Source organism: Oryctolagus cuniculus, chromosome 6 (assembly GCF_051225735.1).
Source record: "Oryctolagus cuniculus isolate XC-2025 breed Fujian yellow rabbit chromosome 6, ASM5122573v1, whole genome shotgun sequence".
NCBI lineage: Eukaryota > Metazoa > Chordata > Mammalia > Lagomorpha > Leporidae > Oryctolagus > Oryctolagus cuniculus.
In genome coordinates, this window is record NC_142872.1 from 158,988,566 (window position 1) to 159,006,332 (window position 17,767).

Below are 17,767 nucleotides of genomic sequence, written 5' to 3' on the forward strand. Positions count from 1 at the left end.
GCACTGGGGGATGGCCCAAGTGCTTGGGCACCTGCACCTGCGTGGGAGACCAGGAGAAAGCACCTGGCTCCTGGCTTCGGATAGGCATAGCTCTGGCCATAGCAGCCATTTGGGGGGTGAACCATCGGAAGGAAGACCTTTGTCTTTCTCTCTCTGTCTGTCTCTCTCTCTCTCTCTCTTTCTCACTGTCTAATTCTATCTGTCAAATAAAAAAAATTACCTCCTAACCCATCCCAAAAGCAATAAACTGCTTTTTTTTTCCTTAAGATTTGTTTATTTATTTGAAAGGCAGAGTTACAGAGAGGCAGAGAAAGAGAGAGAGAGAGAGAGAGAGAGAGAGACAGACAGACAGACAAAGAAAGAGAGAGATCTTCCATCTGCTGGTTCACTCCCACATGGCTGCGCCAAACAGAAGGCAGGAGCCAGAATCATCTTCTGGGTCTCCCACAGGGCCATCTTTTATTGCTTTCCTAGACCATAGCAGAGAGCTGGATTGGAAGAGGAACAGCCAGGTTTTGAACTGGCGCCCATATAGGATGCCAGCACTGCAGGCTGCGGCTTTAGCAGCCATGCCACAGCACTGGCCCCAAGCAATAAACTACTTTTAAAAAATTATTTGAAAGGCATAGAAAGAGAGAGTCAGACAGGGACAGACAGGTAGATGCAGATTGTTCATTCCCTGGTTCACTCCCTAAATGCCTGCAACAGCCATGGCTGGGCCAGGCCAAAGCATTGCTTATAATGAAAGCTGAGAAAAGATGGTGGCTTTGGATGACCTTGAGTATATGACCAATCTAGACACAGACGTCTTTGATAGAGCCGTAGATGTGTATGATAACGAGTGCTTCTATAGGGTTTATAAGTGCTTCTGCAGAGAGCTGATACTCAGGTACTTTGGATTTAAGAATAAGTCTTGCTTTTTGATAGTTACCTGCAAAATACTGATACACTTGGGCATTTGTGGCTTGGAGGATGGATCTTTAGAGTTACCCTCCATGGTTTTTTTTTTTTTTTTTTTTTTCTTGGTGAAGAATGAGTTCCAAGTCTGATAGCTTGGAATTTATATCTCTTTCTTCTCAGTTGTCTAGTTCAGTGGGAATGTAGCAATGATATTTCTACCAAATGGAGTTCACGTGTGTTGATGGTGACTAGAGAAATGTGATGATATATCACTTAAGCAAATACTGTTCTAAAAACATCTAAGTCACAAGACACATCTCCAAATTTATATGAACTTGTATGAACACACCTTACAGAAGTAAAATACTGTATATCAGAAAAAATTAAAGTTGCTTCATTGAAAGAAAGATTCTAATAAAATAATTGCATGATATAATTAGCACTCAAAGACAATGACAGGAAAATACAAGTTTAGAAAGAAAAATCAGGAGAAGAAAGTTGTAATGGCGAATGTAATATTAAATTTCTCCTTATTTCCTAAAAATGAGGCAGAAAAGGGGAGACCTGGTCGGTTAGGTCTGTCCATATTGGGTAAGAGAGCAGACTAGAGCTACCTGAAAAGAAATTCTCTCCAAATGTGTGACCGAGGGCTGACGATGGGAACTCACTTCTGGTCCCACTATTCTTTTTTGCTTCTCTGTAGCTGCTGCACACCCTTCAGAGTAAGACTCATAAAACTCACACATGTGCTTGCTTCTTAGTGATGCGGAAGTTCGAGAGGGCCCCAGCCTGGAAAGTGATCTTCAGTGCTGATGCCCCTGTGGCACTCAGGTCCGAAGTTCCCAGCTCTGAATCCCCACTGATGCAGTGCTTGGCAGGTAAGGGATGGTGGTCAGATGGGCACCCGATGAATGGTATGGAAATCTGTCCTCTTGACATTGGCAAAGCAAACCAAGTCAAAGCACTACAGCTGTGACAAAAATGCCTTCTCAGAAACACTAAATCCATGGATTTTTAAAATGCATACTCAACTCAGAATTTCATAGCAGAATTTATAATGCACCTGCTGTGTGCCAAGAACTATGCTAAATGTTAGGGAATGGACATGGAGGGAATTAGTTCTTCATAAAACTATTTGTTCCGATTGGGATAGAGATCTATTTCAACAGGGAGGTCAGGGAGGTAGAAATAACAGCCACCATTTGCTGAATTCCTATCTGTACCAGGGTTATCTCATAATCCTACAACCACCTATAATGCAGCCATGACTATTGTGAGTTACAGTTGAGGAAAATAAGGTTTTGAAAGTTTAAGTGACTTTCTCAGTGACACAGAGCTAACAAGTGACAGAATTTAAACTCAAACCCAAGCTAATGGATGTCAAAGCCTGCAGTCCTTACTACTGTGTTCTGCTGACCTGGGTAGGCACATGTGATTTAATCATCAAAGGCATTCTTGAGTGTGAATTGATTTGGGACATCTAATTTGGTTATTCTCAGCATATGCTATTGTTTGTATCATAACCACAGTGCCAAAAAATGAAGTAGGGACTTCATTCATGTTAGAGTGAATAAAATTCACAGGAAGCAGAGAGACAGAACCAGGACATCAACAGAGTCAACATGGGGAATTAGCATGAAAAGCATCATGCTTGAAGGATAGCCACAACAGTTGTGCCACCAAGGACTGTCATACACCTGGCTGTGCACACACACTGTGACACAGGCAGAGGTGGACAGGCACACTAGTGGGAGAGGAGAAACAAGAGGATGCAGAATCCCAGGGAGTGAAGCGAGCAGGACAGCTCCATCGGTCAGTGTCATGGTTTATCCAACCAGGCTGACCCTGACGTCCAAAAGAGGGTAAGAAGAAACAGGTAAGATTTGGAGCAAGGCAGCCTCTCATGATGCTGGCTGGCAGGTGTCCTATCAGAGGCGAGCAGGACCCTCCAAGACACGTGGTTCTTTCAGATCCACTGGCCATCGAGCATGCAGCGTGCGTGTGTGCATGCGTGCATGCGTCTGCCCTGACTGCCATGGCACTGAACCACAGACCAGGTGTCTCAGTTCTGGAGGCTGCTGGTCTAAGAGGTGGCATCGGAGTTGATTTCTTCTGAGGCCCTTGGCATGGGGCTTGCCGTCCTCTCCCTGTGGCTTCCCGGGATCTCCCCTGTGTGTGCCTCTGTCTTGACCTTCTTTTCCTCTGAGGTCACCAGCCCTGCTGGATCTCGGCCCACCCTAAAGCCCTCATTGTGCCCTGTGCCTCTGTAAAGGCCCTGTTGCTAACTGCAGTCACACACTAAGGTCCTGGCGATTAGAGTTTTCACATCAGAATTCTGAGCGGGGACACAACTCAGCCGAAAACAAGCATCACAAAGATTTGACAGTAGGCCAAGGGGTAGTTCAAGATGTTGGAAAATGAAGCCACTGTGCAATGGGAGACGTGGGTACTGCTGGGGTGGGAGAGGGTTCTGGTAAGAACACTGGGTCATCTACAGAACCAAACCACACACAGAGGGACAGGCAGGAGATGTGGCCCAGAGCTGGCCCGGGGCAGAGCTGTGCTTGGGGCCAGAGCAAAAGCCAGGGTTAAGGTCCGTGCTTGACCAATCCAAGTTCAGGATGCCGATGTTGTAATCCTGACCTGTGACCTTTGTTGCTCTCCTGAACCTGAAGCAGGGCTGCTTCTGCAGTGAGGACCACGGGAGTTCAGCCGAGGGAGGAAGGCAGTGGGACAGGAATGATTTTCATTGAGAATCCAGTGGGCCGGGTGTTTGTGGGTGAAAGGCTGCCCGTCTCTCCTGGGGACCTTGTCCATGAGACATCAGCACTGTCTGATACGGACACGAATGTGGAGAGATGACGCACAGGCCAGCGTCACACCCGAGGGGGGGTCCTGTAGAGAAAAGAGAAACCCCCTCAGTCTCAGATGTGAGTGGCGTGGGCCTGGCCTTCACTGGAGCAGTGTGTTGGCGAGGGCTGGGGTTGACCTTTGCAGCTGTGCTTGCCCCGTGTGAGCCGGGCCTCCCCGTCTCTAAACTGACCTCTTCCTTGATGAACACGCAGCATGAGTAATCCACAGTACAAGAAGGGGGCTCCTACATCACTAACTCCCTCCACGGGGCAGCCCCTCGCCCCATGGAAACAGTGAAGCGATGAACGTGTAACAAAGGCTAACGCAGGTAGAGGCAGCCTCGGGACCCCACCTTAGAATTCAGCCGCAGCTCTGCCTCCCGGTGGGTAACTGACCTGTGCTTCGATTTCTCCTCGCTGAGCTGGGAGATCCTCGAGTGGGTCCAGCAAGGGAAAGCACCCAGCAAAGCAGGTGCTACGCGAGATGTGCTCAGACATCTCCCGTGTGCGCTTCTGTGTGTTTGCTTGTGTCTGTGTGTATTTCGGTGTGATGGCACGGGCGAGGGTCTGCTGTACTCGGTGTCCCTGAGACAGCTGGGTGGGTAACTGTTCCACGGTGCTTGCAGATTGTGCCAAGGACCAAGCCTGCAGCTTTGTCACGGTGTCCACGAAGGGGTCGGAGGTCTCGTGTGATTTCTACGCTTGGACGAGTGACAACTATGTCTGCGTGACTTCTGGGCAGGTGAGGCGGGGCAGCTCTGCCTCTTGTCCCTTTAGGTCAGAGGCACCCTCAGGTGACACCAGGCCGGTCAGGTGACGGAGGAGAGAGCGGGCAGCTGCTCCCCGTGCCCTCCATTTCTTCAGAGCGATGGGATGCAGGGAAATCGAGGCTGTGATTGGATGGGAGGGGGTGGGTTCACGCTGATCTTCCAAGGCACCCGTCAGGAGGGCGCCTCGATGCTGGGCAGTCTTCCCTGTTCTCACTGCTGTGGCAGGCGGCGGGGGATGGGGTGCCGTGGGGACATTGGCCAGGGCCCTAAACTCCATGTGCCCCTCAGCACTTCTTCCCGTTGTAGAAGTAACGCGTGATTAGTTTTAAAAGAAAAACTATCCAGTACTCATTAGTGCCACGTGAAGTGGCTGGGTCTGTGAGTCAGCGCCATGGAACGTGGGCGGTTTTCCGTGGCATCCACTGAAAACTGCAAATCTCCCAACTCCTCATCCTGAGCGGGCGCAAGTCTCCGCTTTGCCCTCCAGCTTCTGCTGCCTTCGGGAAGGAGCGCGCTCATAAGCGTGTCTGTGTGTGTGTGCTAACGGCTTACAATCCGCCGCCTTTTCTGCCTGGATTACTGCGTGACATTCCCCTCTGTGTCCGTGTCTGCAGCGTTAAGCATCCTGCGGGTTTGTGTGACTTCCTCCCTGCTCCCTGCGCTGAGGACGTGCAGTTCTGTCGCTGGTGCATCACACGCCCCTTTGCCCGTGCATTTGCATCTGAGAGCAGAGTCGTAAGCGACATCTTAGAAAGGGAATGCAGGGGGGCCCCTGGAATTTAGGGTTCTTAAGCCAGGGTCTGTAGCTACAAGACAGAAGTGGGAGGGAGGGACTGGATTCAGATCTCAGCTTCACTGTCTGCTTGTTGCTGTTCAGCCCTCAGATGGTGTGGGGTCACATGGGACCCCACATCCCAGGATCCTGCTGAGGACTGGGTAAGGCCACCATGGGGAAGGCTCCCAGAGCGGCCTGCACTGCGTAGTAAATGCTCAGTGGCCGACCATTCCTGTAATGGTTGTAATTGCCCTCCGTATCGTTAGCTGCCCCTGCGCCCAAATCAGGTCTCTAGGACATTCTGTGCCAACCATGAAGGCTCCTTTCTGGGGCCCTGGGCTCTTTGTACAGTCCACAGCATGGTCTGCCACAGTATGGTCCTCCCTGATGACAGCACTGGGCCCTGGGCTCTCCACACAGTCCACGGCATGGCCTGCCGCAGGACGGTCCTCCCTGATGACAGCACTGGGGCCCTGGGCTCTCCGCACAGCCCACGGCATGGCCTGCCACAGGATGGTCCTCCCTGGTGACAGCACTGGGCCTTGGGCTCTCCACACAGTCCACGGCATGGCCTGCCGCAGGACGGTCCTCCCTGATGACAGCACTGGGCCCTGGGCTCTCCGCACAGCCCACGGCATGGCCTGCCGCAGGACAGTCCTCTCTGATGACAGCACTGGGCCCTGGGCTCTCCGCACAGTCCACGGCATGGCCTGCCGCAGGATGGTCCTCCCTGGTGACAGCACTGGGGCCCTGGGCTCTCCGCACAGTCCACAGCATGGCCTGCTGCAGGATGGTCCTCCCCGATGACAGCACTGGGCCCTGGGCTCTCCGCACAGTCCATGGCATGGCCTGCCACAGGATGGTCCTCCCCGATGACAGCACTGGGCCCTGGGCTCTCCGCACAGTCCACAGCATGGCCTGCTGCAGGATGGTTCTCCCCGATGACAGCACTGGGCCCTGGGCTCTCCGCACAGTCCACGACATGGCCTGCCGCAGGACGGTCCTCCCCGATGACAGCACTGAGCCCTGGGCTCTCCACACAGTCCACAGCATGGCCTGCCGCAGGACGGTCCTCCCTGATGATAGCACTGGGGCCCTGGGCTCTCTGCACAGTCCATGGCATGGCCTGCCGCAGGATGGTCCTCCCCGATGACAGCACTGGGCCCTGGGCTCTCCACACAGTCCACGGCATGGCCTGCCGCAGGACGGTCCTCCCTGATGACAGCACTGGGCCCTGGGCTCTCCGCACAGCCCACGGCATGGCCTGCCGCAGGACAGTCCTCTCTGATGACAGCACTGGGCCCTGGGCTCTCCGCACAGTCCACGGCATGGCCTGCCGCAGGATGGTCCTCCCTGGTGACAGCACTGGGGCCCTGGGCTCTCCGCACAGTCCACAGCATGGCCTGCTGCAGGATGGTCCTCCCCGATGACAGCACTGGGCCCTGGGCTCTCCGCACAGTCCACGGCATGGCCTGCCACAGGATGGTCCTCCCCGATGACAGCACTGGGCCCTGGGCTCTCCGCACAGTCCACAGCATGGCCTGCTGCAGGATGGTTCTCCCCGATGACAGCACTGGGCCCTGGGCTCTCCGCACAGTCCACAGCATGGCCTGCCGCAGGACGGTCCTCCCTGATGACAGCACTGGGGCCCTGGGCTCTCCGCACAGTCCACGACATGGCCTGCCACAGGACGGTCCTCCCTGATGATAGCACTGGGGCCCTGGGCTCTCCACACAGTCCACGGCATGGCCTGCCACAGGACGGTCCTCCCTGATGATAGCACTGGGGCCCTGGGCTCTCTGCACAGTCCATGGCATGGCCTGCCGCAGGATGGTCCTCCCCGATGACAGCACTGGGCCCTGGGCTCTCTGCACAGTCCATGGCATGGCCTGCCACAGGACGGTCCTCCCCGATGACAGCACTGGGCCCTGGGCTCTCTGCACAGTCCACGGCATGGCCTGCCGCAGGATGGTCCTCCCCGATGACAGCACTGGGCCCTGGGCTCTCTGCACAGTCCATGGCATGGCCTGCCGCAGGACGGTCCTCCCTGATTGCCCGACAACTCTCAATGCTGAGGCCCACGGTCCCAGCTCCGCCTCTTCTGGGCCGAGCTTAGGGTGTGGCAGGGACTGTTGGTCCAGGTGGGAAGATTTAGCTGCCCCAGGTCCAGCTGTCCTGTACCTTGCTGCCATAGAAGGAGCGGGGGCTCCTGCTGCTCTGGGATCCTCGGCTGGCATCCTGGGGTCTGCCACAGTCCCGTCCCTCCCTGTGCTCTCCCAGCCTCTCCTCCCCTGGTCTCCCCAGGGAGTCCAACTTCCTGAAAAGCAGTGAGAGCTGAGACCTTCGAATAGCCTTTGCCTGAACTCTCACCCTCCAAAGCTTCCCATAGGGAACTCAGGGACTGGAAACAACCACGAATTGATGGGGTCGAATGTCTCCTTCCCCACCTGCTACATGGCCCAGTTGCTGGAGATAAGGCAGAGAGGTCAGAGGTGCCCTAGAACAGCGAATTCTTCGCAATCTGATCTTGCTCTCCCCAAGCTTAAATCCCTCCCACAGGGCCTCAGTGGATCTCACCTGCATGTCTGGTCCAGGAGATGGCTCCTGCCCCTCCTCTCCCTTCACTCCACTCATGGTAACCAATAGTCCAAAAACCACTGGACCTGGTGCTCAAAGTAACCCGGGCTTCCAAGTCTCTGTGTCTGCTGTTCGCTCCATGTAAAACACCCTTCTGCTGTTTGCACCTGGTAAACTCTTGCACATACATCAGCACCTTACCCGGATTCCCCTTTTCTGGGGAAGTTCTAGTGCTCCTTTCTCAGCAGAATCAGCCACTCTGTCAGCTCTGTAGCCTGTTCTCTGGCTACGTACATCTTTGCAGCTAGCACTCTGGGGCGTGGAATCTATGCTTACGTGGCTGTCTGTGCCAATGGAAGAGCAGGCCTCTCCTGAGCCTTGTGGTCATGGCTTGAGTCACTGTATTCAAGTGTCAGACATCACAGGATGATAACGCGGCTTCTTTCCATCTCCAGGAACAAGACACGACGGGGAACTCGAAGGCCACCAGCTTTGCAAGTCTTAGGTGCCAGGTGAAGGCGAGGAACCGCGATTCGGATTCGCTGACCGTGTATTTGAAGAAGGGTAGGTTGGCCGAGCGGGCTGGCACAGGGCCTCGGTGGCCTCCCTCGATCGTGGCCGGGGCTGGCCCGTCCCCCTCTCCGTGCACTGAGCCCAGCTTCCTTCACCCCATCCTGCAGCAGACTCGTCACAGCTGCGCCCTCACAGGCAAAGAGCTCACCATGTCATTTTTGCTTGTCTACTCATTCCTTTCATTTTATTTATTTATTTGAGAGGTAGAGTTACAAACAGAGAGAGGGAGAGACAGGGAGAAGAAAGGGCTTCCGTCTGCTGGTTCACCCTCCAAGTGGCCACAACAGCCGGAGCTGCCCCAATCCGAAGCCAGGAGTCATGCAGGTGCAGAGGCCCAGGCACTTGGGCCATCTTCCACTGCTTTCCCAGGCCATAAGCAGAGGGTTAGATGGGAAGAGGAGCAGCAGAGACTAGAACTGGCGCCCACATGGGATGCCAGCCCCGCAGGCAGACAACCTACTAAGCCACAGCGCTGGCCCCGTCACCACATCCTATCCTGTCCCATGTGCAAGCTTGGCGGCCTGGAGCTGCAAGTGAGGGGTGAAGTTGGGGAGCAGACACAAAGCTGCCCGAAGGGTTCAGGCAGAAACCAGCTGCGGCCAGACTGTGCCCCCGGCAACCCCTGCTGCTGCCAGTAGTGAGGCCATCGCTTGAGGGGCCTGGCTCTGGGCTTCCCACAACTGCCCCACCTGGGCCTCCTGACCCAGGATCTTCTCTGCCTGCATCCTTCCAGGACATGGCCTGAACCAACTCAGACCTCAAAGGGCTTTGTCTCCATCCCCCAGCTGCAGTGTGCATATCCTTGACCTGGGTCGGGGGTGGAGCACACATTCTACTGCAGTATGCATGCTATGACCTGGGAGAGTGGGAACCACGCACTCCGGGCACTGTGCACTCGCATGATCTGGGGGAGTGAACCTCACTCTGGGCAGCACATGGGGTGGGGCTACAATGCTGTATGTCTTCTCTCGCTCTCTCTCTCTCTCTCTCTTTTTTTTTTTTAAGATTTATTTGTTTATTTAAAGTCAGAGTTAGGGAGAGGGAGGGAGAGATCTTCTGTCTGCTAGTTCACTCCCCAGGTAGACCAGGCCAAAGCCAGGAGCCAGGATCTTCATCCAGGTCTCCCACATGGGTGCAGGGGCCCAAACACTTGAGCCATCTTGTGCTGCGTTTCCCAGGCCATTAGCAGGGAGCTGGATCACAAATGGAGCAGCCAGGACTTGAACTGGAGCCCATATGGGATGCTGGCGTGGCAGGCAGTGGCTTTGCCTGCTTTGTCGCAATGCCAGCCCCGAGGTAGTGCATTTCTAATACCCAGGATGCAATGCTGATGGTCGGGAACCACCCTTTTTTGTGGAGTAGTGAGAAGCACACCTGCAGGTTTTCCGTGCATGTTCCCACCTTGCCTTTCATCCACTCCTAAGGAATCTCTTAGAAGAAGGCGCAAAGGGGCTTTGTCGTTTCACAGGCATTGGGTGAGCAGGCTGGGGAGCTGTCTGTGGCTCAGGTATTTCTGGGTTCTCACGCAGCACCTCCTGGAAGGACAGCGGGGATACTCTGGACCCTGGTAGTGTGTGCGGGACCAGCAGTGAGTCCTTCCCCAGAATGCTGTGGTCGTGCTTTCCAGCAGTGTCCTGCCCTGTCTGGACCAAGGGACGTGCCAGTAAGCACGACGCTGTGAGTCTTGGGCCACAACGAGGCTGTGCCCCCATGACCTGGCTCCTTCCACAGTCACTGCTCTCTCTCATGTCCCCGCAGTGCATGACTTAACAGCAGGGACCCTGAGTCTGCCTGCCTGGGTGCAAGCCCACCTCTCCCATCCACGCGGCCTGGGAGCTTGGCCACCCTCCTTGCCATTCTAGGCCTCAGTTTCCATGGCTGAAAAACAGGTGTCCCGAGAGGACCCAGGTTACTCAGAGGTTTGGAAAAGGCAACCCTGGGAAGCTCTTAGAACGGCACCGGGCATGTGACAAATACTGGAAAAGGGGGGACCTGCGTGTGATCAATTTTCCTTCTTGCTATGAAGTTTCCTGACCGCCCAAGGCCAGGATCTACAGACCAGAAAACAGCCAGAGGTGACTAGTGACTAGTGACTGGACAGGGCATGGAAGGAACGGGTGGGGGTCGTAGCTCAGGGCAGGTGGCTGGGGGCTCCCGGCAGCTTTGGCCTGGTGCTGGGGACCAGTGCTGTATGCAAAGCCTCCTCAGCAGGGAAGGGTGCTGGGGCTCTGTCCCCACCTCCACCTTGACTTAGCAGAGCCTGCCAGGAGTCAGCACAGCTCCGCTTTCTGTGATCACCAGCCAGAGGCACTAGAATTTCTGCCTTTTTTTTTTTTTTGCTTTTTTGCTATCTATTTTTAAAATAACAAAGCATAGGGATTGTTTTCTAAAATAAGAACCAAAATCAGCGAGTAATCTCTACCAGGAATGTTCCTTAAAATCATAACTTGGCTTTGTCATAGTTGTAAAGAATGTAATTATAATTTCTTTTTAAGTATTTGTTCCTTGTTCTTCTTTTTCCACCTCTCTCGAAAGGAAATTGAGAAACTTCCTTCCTGCCAAACTGAATCCAGGACAGAACTATGCTTTGCTCTTTGGGGTTTGTTTTGTTTCAGGTGGGAGACGCTCAGAGGCAGCCATTCTGGCTCCTAGCACAGAGGAGGGTAGGGAGGTGAGGGCCGCTGGATCTGGCTTCAGACCCCTGCCCCCCACTCCCTAGCCCTGAGCAGGAATGACCTCCCAGGCTGATCTGAAGCTAGCTCGCATCTCTCTGCAGTGGGACTGGTGCATCACAGCCAAGGGGCATGGGTCACGGTTTCAGACTCTGCAGCACACTCCCTGGCATGCAGTGGCAGGCAGTTAATCACGTCCTTTCATATCCCTCACCCTGCCTGGCCTGCACGATGGGGCCAAAGACTTGATCTGTTGTCCAGAGCCATCCCCTGTCCTTGCCTGTTGAGGTCTGTGGGCCTTGCACGTGGAGGAGGAGCCCCGAGGCCTCTTGCTGCTCACTGTGCCCAGGTGGAACTGCCTGCACTCTGAAAGGTCCACGGAGCGACCCTGGTGTCGGGCAGCTCGGTGTGCAGCGCCCCGTACGTGGTTCCCGAGTGCCTGTGATAGCATAAGTCTCTTCTGGGCACCGTGGATGCCTCTGTGAACAAAACAGACCAGGGAGTTGCTCCAGCAATAAGATGTTGCAGTGGGTGCTAAGTGCTTGGTGACAGTGACACAGACAATAGGACAAAGATGCACATGTGCTGCTTTAGGGAAGTCCAGAGGACGATCCACTGGGGCTGAGACCTGGAGGTTGGGAAGGAGCCTGGCACGCACAGACCTCAGGGACGCTGGACCTCTGTGCCGCCGGCCCACTGTGGAGGACACCACACTCGGACGTGGCCCGAGACGCTAGTGCAGCACTGCCCTGCAGGGAGACGGCCTGTAGAGCCGCAGTGTCCAGAGTGCCGAGTGTTTGCAGTGTGGCCCCTGCAGCACGAGCACTGGTGAGCTGGAAGTGCTGCTGAAGCAGTCACCTGTGGCTAGTGACCGCTGCCTCCGACGTCGCACGGCAGCAAGCTGGGAGGGGGTGTGGACACAGTTGTAGGTTGCTTGGATGAAGCCTGCTGGAGTCTTCGCCAGAGGCACAAATAGAATGAGAGAGAGATGGGGGGAGGAGGAGATGAATTCTGCCTGTACAGGTGTAGCAGTGGGCTCTTAATGCTTAGCTGGGCCTTTGCCTGACCTCCTTAGAGCCCTGTGGGCAGACAGGGCTGCGTGAGGGCCCGGAGGGAGGAGATGCCTGAGTTCTGGCCATGAGTACAACCTCTGAGCATACACTACGTGCCAGACTCATGGCTTCACCTCTGTGTACACGCCGATCTCTTTACCTGCTCAGCATCCATGTGGAGTCCATGTTCCCATCTCCCCTGTGTGCAGCTGAGGCACTGAGGAACCTGGAGCACTGTGGGGCTGACAGACCTGTGGTCAGGTCGGGAGGAGCACAGGCTGGGGTATTCCTTCTGCCACCCCCAGCAGGGCAGGCAAGTTCATGTGTTAAGACCATCTTAGAACAGGCATAAGAGACTCACACCTTGGCTATCATGATATATCTGTAGGAGGGTTCTCACATATAAAAGGTTCATGGAAAAGTGTTTGCTACACAACTATGCATGGATTTCAATTGTTTTTGCATCAAAATAAACCGTTAATTCCATTTCCGTGAACTTTTTGTTCATTTCCATGAACTTTTTGAAGTACCCTCATGTATCCCTTTTAAAAAAAAATCTCATGTTTGCAAAATATGAGAAATAGCAGGACTGGCAGGAAAGCCTGAGTTAGGGACAGGAAGAAACTAAACCATAGCACTTCTAACCAGAGGGCTGGTGAGAACCATGAGCAATCCTCCTTGGGAGGCGGTTGTGGGGGAGGGAATGGCCCAAGGCCATGACTGGAGGTAGAGCAGCCAATGCGACTTCAGCCTTGCAGTGCCTAAGCCTCCTCATTTACCACAGTAGCCTGTTGCAGACATGCGTTTGACAGCAGCACAGAGCAGTGAGAATGAAACCAAACCTGCAGGGAACGCGTGTGGCACAGTGTCTGTGTGTGTAGTCGGAGCTCAAGGAAAACTTGCTGGTATTGACAACAATACTGTATACCAGTTTCCCACGTATACTCTTTAGACCCTTGAAGGTGCAGAGGGTGTTTGTCCTGGCCTGGTGTGGGGCCCCGGCCTTGACTGGCTCTGCACTTTTCATGCGCAGGCAGGCCCAGAAGCTACATGGCTCAGGGACAGGTGTTGTGGTGCAGTGGGTTAAAACACTGCTTAGGATGCCCATATTGGAGTGTTTGGGCTCGACTCCTGCCTCTACTTCTGATCCAGCTCCATGCCAATGCACCTGGGAGGCAATAGATGATGGCCCAAGTGCCTGGGCCCCTGCCACCCATGGGAGACCCAGATGGAGTTCCTGGATTCCGCCTGGTCCAGCCCCAGCTGTTGTGGATATTTGGGGAGAGAGCCAGGAGATGGAAGATCTCTCTCCCTCCCTCTCCCTGTCTGTCTCTCTGCCTTTCAAATAAAATAAACAAATGAATCTTAAAAAAAAAGTTTCATGGTACTGCATGCAGCTCCTCCAGGACTACACGTTGGTCCTGGGTGGCTCAGTGGATTATCGTGTGAACCGAGCAAACTTGGTTCAGCTCTGCGGTGTTTCAATGTTGTTTTAAAATTTGTCTCCCTTTCTGCAGGCCAAGAATTCACCACAACAAGTCAGAAAAGCTTTGAACCAACGGGGTTCCAAAATCTGCTCTCTGGATTGTACAGCCCCGTCACGTTTTCAGCCTCAGGAGCCAACCTGACCGACGCTCATCTCTTCTGTCTGCTTGCTTGTGACCATGATTCGTGCTGTGACGGCTTCATCCTGGCGCAGGTGCAAGGAGGTAATGGTGACAGTGAGGGCTGGGACTGACAAGGGACAGGGAACAATATGTCCAGGAGCCGGGACATGCAGCACAGAGCCTGGTGTAGAGAGTTTAAGGTCTGAGGTAGCCAGGCCCAAACAGAAGGGGATAGTCACGTACACCAACTGAGGGACAAACCGTGACCCCTTCTGCCTGCCACACACAGTGCTAGCCATGTCATGTGGTCCTGTTGACTTCTGCCTCATTGCTGCAGGGGAGGTGTTGTGAGCTCTATTTCTTAAGTGATGTCCTAGTGTTGGACAGTGCGTAGGTCCCAACTTGGTGGAGAGAAGAGGGGAGCAGGTGCCAGGGTCCTGGTACAAAGCAGAGGAGCTGTGAGGAAGCTGGGGCCACAGCAGGGAGAGGAAGTAGGAGGTGGGCCTTGGCTTTGACCAGGAGCAGGAGGGAAAGGCAGGGGCCAGGCCACCAAAAACTTTGCAGGTTGCACTAACTGTCATTTGTCCCCAGAGATTCTGGAATCCTTAGAAGGCCTAAGCAAAGAAGTGTCCTGAGTGGCTTTGAGACGGGCACTGTGGCTGGTGTGTGTGGAAGGCGGGGTGTAGAATAGGCATAGAGAGGTCAGTGAGGAGCTCCCCAAGAGTCCAGGTGAAATGGAGGAAAGGGGGCAGATTCGAGATCTTCTCAGGAGACAAATTCAGGAGACTTTCGGGGAGGGTTGAGGAGAGAAACTTGTCAGAGATCATTCCTGAGTGGCTGGTGACCCTCATTGGATAATCAGCTGGTGTGAGAAAGAGTGGAAGGCAGCAGATTTCAGATTTGGTGATGGGAAACGGAGGTTTACAGAAGTGCTGAGTCCCTGTGGGCTACACTAGCTTTGAGTGCTTTCGAGGCCCCCACAGCATGCAGGTCACGCCTTTGGATACCACCATCCAGAGCTGAGAGTGGCTTCTGAGTGGGATATGGAGATGTGTGGGTCACCAGCGTCAGGTGTGGGCTGGAGGGAGACAGGAAAGGGGGCGGGAGTGATGGTGATTGCTTGGAGGGGTGGCCAGACAGGAGGAAGAGACCCAGGAGAGCCGGCCTCATGGAAACCAAGGTGGGAGAGCACTGGGAGATAAAGGAAGTTGTCCACGGTCAGCCGTGGTGCTCAGTGGTGCCTATGAAGAGAATGTTGTGTTAGCACAGCGGGCCAGGAACTCGGGTGGGAGTGAGCTGATTCCTCAAGTTCCTTCCAGGCTTAGTGCCCTGTGATCCTGTGGTGTGCATTTATGCTGGTGTTTAGACAGGGAAAACACGTTACACACACACATCCATGTCTCTGTGAATACCTGTATTTAGAAACAATGAATTCACACCCAGGATGTCTTCATTGAACTAAATGTAGTTTCTTAGGATGCCATGATTTCCCCAGACGCTCAGCCACTCACCAGACCGTAAGATTTTTCATGTTGGAAAGATTGATTTCATTTTCCATAGCAGCGTCTGTGGAAGAGTGGTTGCATTCCATGGAGCAGTAAGCCCACAAATCCTTTCTCCATGACATTTCTGGCTGGTGGCTCGCTTGCTTTTCCTGCCAAGTGTAACCTGTGGTCTGTGCATTATGTGGACCTGAGTGATTCCCTCCCAGTGGAGAAAACAGACCAACTTCAAGGCACACAAAGCGTCTCCAGGAGGTGTTGTTCCGGGTCTGGCCCAGTGGGTGGATTTGCAGTTCTGCTTAGAAAGCTTTGGTTAGATCTGCCAACAGCCAGCAACAGAATCCTACTACATCATTCACACGGTCTGGAAAGTCGCTTAATGTCGTGGTGGATCGCCCTCCTCCCCCAACTCCATTTTCTTCTCCTTCCACCTGAACTCTGTGAGTTGAGGATACTTGGGAGTGGGGCCCCAAGGGCCTTGGGAGTCTGAAGCTGGTGTGACTACAGTGAGGCTGGCAGTGACCTCTCATTTCTGGCCGGCCCCCACCTCTCCGCCTGGGAGCTCTCACTGACAGCACCAGCACCAGTGGGAGAAGCTGCCTGGCACCTCCACTGAGGTCTGAGTGCTTCTTTCTTAACTTTAAGAAATTCATGCAGAAATTGTAATTGACATACAGTATTTGTGTGCGTGTATGGGGCACAGTGTGATAACTCACTGTGTGCGTACAATGGTAGAGGTCCCTCAGGGTGATTTTGTTTCCTCAAACATTCATCCTCTCTGTATGTCTGGAACCTTCCACCCCATCGTCTTCTGGTGATTCTGAAGTCCACAGTGACTTGTCAGTGCAGGTTCCCCTGCTGTGCTAGAGAATGTGAGCACCTCCTCCCCCTATCTGATTGCATTCTGGTCCCTGTGATCCCCACCCGACCTCCCCAGCCTCTGGGAACCGCGGTTCTACTCTTTACTTTTATGAGAGCGGCTCTGCAGTTTCACATGTGAGAACATGCAGTATTCGTTTCTCTGTGCCTGGTTTATTTCACTTAGCATAATGTCCTCCAGCTCTTGTATAATTTCATTATGCTGTTTTTCGGCTTGCAACAGGGTCAGACCGTAGCTTCCAGACTTCCTCTGGGCTCCTGCAGGGCGCATACTGCGTCCTGTGCTGCTGCTGGGTCCACAGCCCACTCAGTCTGCCCCATGCTGAGGCTTTGCTGCCCACTGGCCATTCCACTCTCTTTGTCAGGAATTGCGCCTCTGATTGCTGCCCTGTAAAACAATGTGGTCGTATGAGGTCAGTGGCCTTGAACCACCATGAGCACTGATTGCGCAACACAGCTCCACCCCTTGCACGTGGCCGCTGAGTCAGAAGCACCACGGTGGGTGCCTGGGAACGAGCATCCCCAAACCCTCCCCGTATTCTGATGTCATCGGCCTGAGCACCTCGGACTGGCGACGACACCTCAGATGACTTCTAAGATCATTTTTAGAAAATACCGAGTTGCAGCTGTTACTATTTTATTTAAACGACTGCCATTTAAATGCAGTCAGTGGAGGGGTGAGGACAAACTATCACACCCACAGGCCAGACAGCCATGAGTCATCTCTCCTGGGGACAGTTTGGTGAGAGACAGATTTGAAGGCATTTCTGGATTTGGTCATAAATTAGGATAAGCAGTAGGAAGCAGGAGTTGCAGGATATTGCATTTCCTCTTTTTTTTTTTTTGGCGAAATGCGGACAATTATACTACTTTCAAGGGTTATTTATCCAAATGATGCATAAATTATTAGTTTGTAGATCTGAGTCAACTTGGGCAATTTCCTCATTTATATGAGACACATTCTCATCAGGAAAGTGGAGGAAGCATTGTCTATGAGAACTAAGGGACTCAGTGTACCTAATGTGTTTACCATAGTGGTTGGCAAATTGCAGGCATCTAAAACACTTCTGTTACTTGGATTCAGCCAACTAAGATCATCATCGACTTCAAGTAGTTTGGAGGTAGGCCTTCCTGATGGTAAAGGAAGTCATAACTTTTGGGCAGTTTCTTAAAATTCTGAGCCGAGCTGGCGCCGTGGCTCAATAGGCTAATCCTCCACCTTGCGGCGCCGGCACACCGGGTTCTAGTCCCGGTCGGGGCGCCAGATTCTCTCCTGGTTGCCCCTCTTCCAGGCCAGCTCTCTGCTGTGGCCCGGGAAGGCAGTGGAGGATGGCCCAAGTGCTTGGGCCCTGCACCCCATGGGAGACCAGGAGAAGCACCTGGCTCCTGCCTTTGGATCAGTGCGGTGCGCCAGCCGTGGCAGCCATTGGAGGGTGAACCAACGGCAAAAAGAAAGACCTTTCTCTCTGTCTCTCTCTCACTGTCCACTCTGCCTGTCAAAAAAAAAAAAAAAAAAAAAAAAAAAAAAAAAATTCTGAGCCGGGAGTCATTCAATACAAATGCAAGAACAGTCCAGTGCCTCTGCGAATCTCAGATTCTCTCAGCGTG

The 17,767-nt window shown here is 53.6% G+C and overlaps 1 protein-coding gene across 1 annotated transcript in view; it reads left to right on the forward strand.

Moving 5' to 3' along the window:
• The window catches only part of TG (thyroglobulin), a 229,632-nt gene that overhangs the window by 52,876 nt on the left and 158,989 nt on the right, over positions 1–17,767 (forward strand). The window contains exons 23-26 of the mRNA XM_051844054.3: positions 1,662–1,778; positions 4,379–4,494; positions 8,330–8,438; positions 13,689–13,880. Coding sequence (XP_051700014.2) covers positions 1,662–1,778; positions 4,379–4,494; positions 8,330–8,438; positions 13,689–13,880 — 534 coding nt within the window. The remainder of the gene's footprint in view (positions 1–1,661; positions 1,779–4,378; positions 4,495–8,329; positions 8,439–13,688; positions 13,881–17,767) is intronic.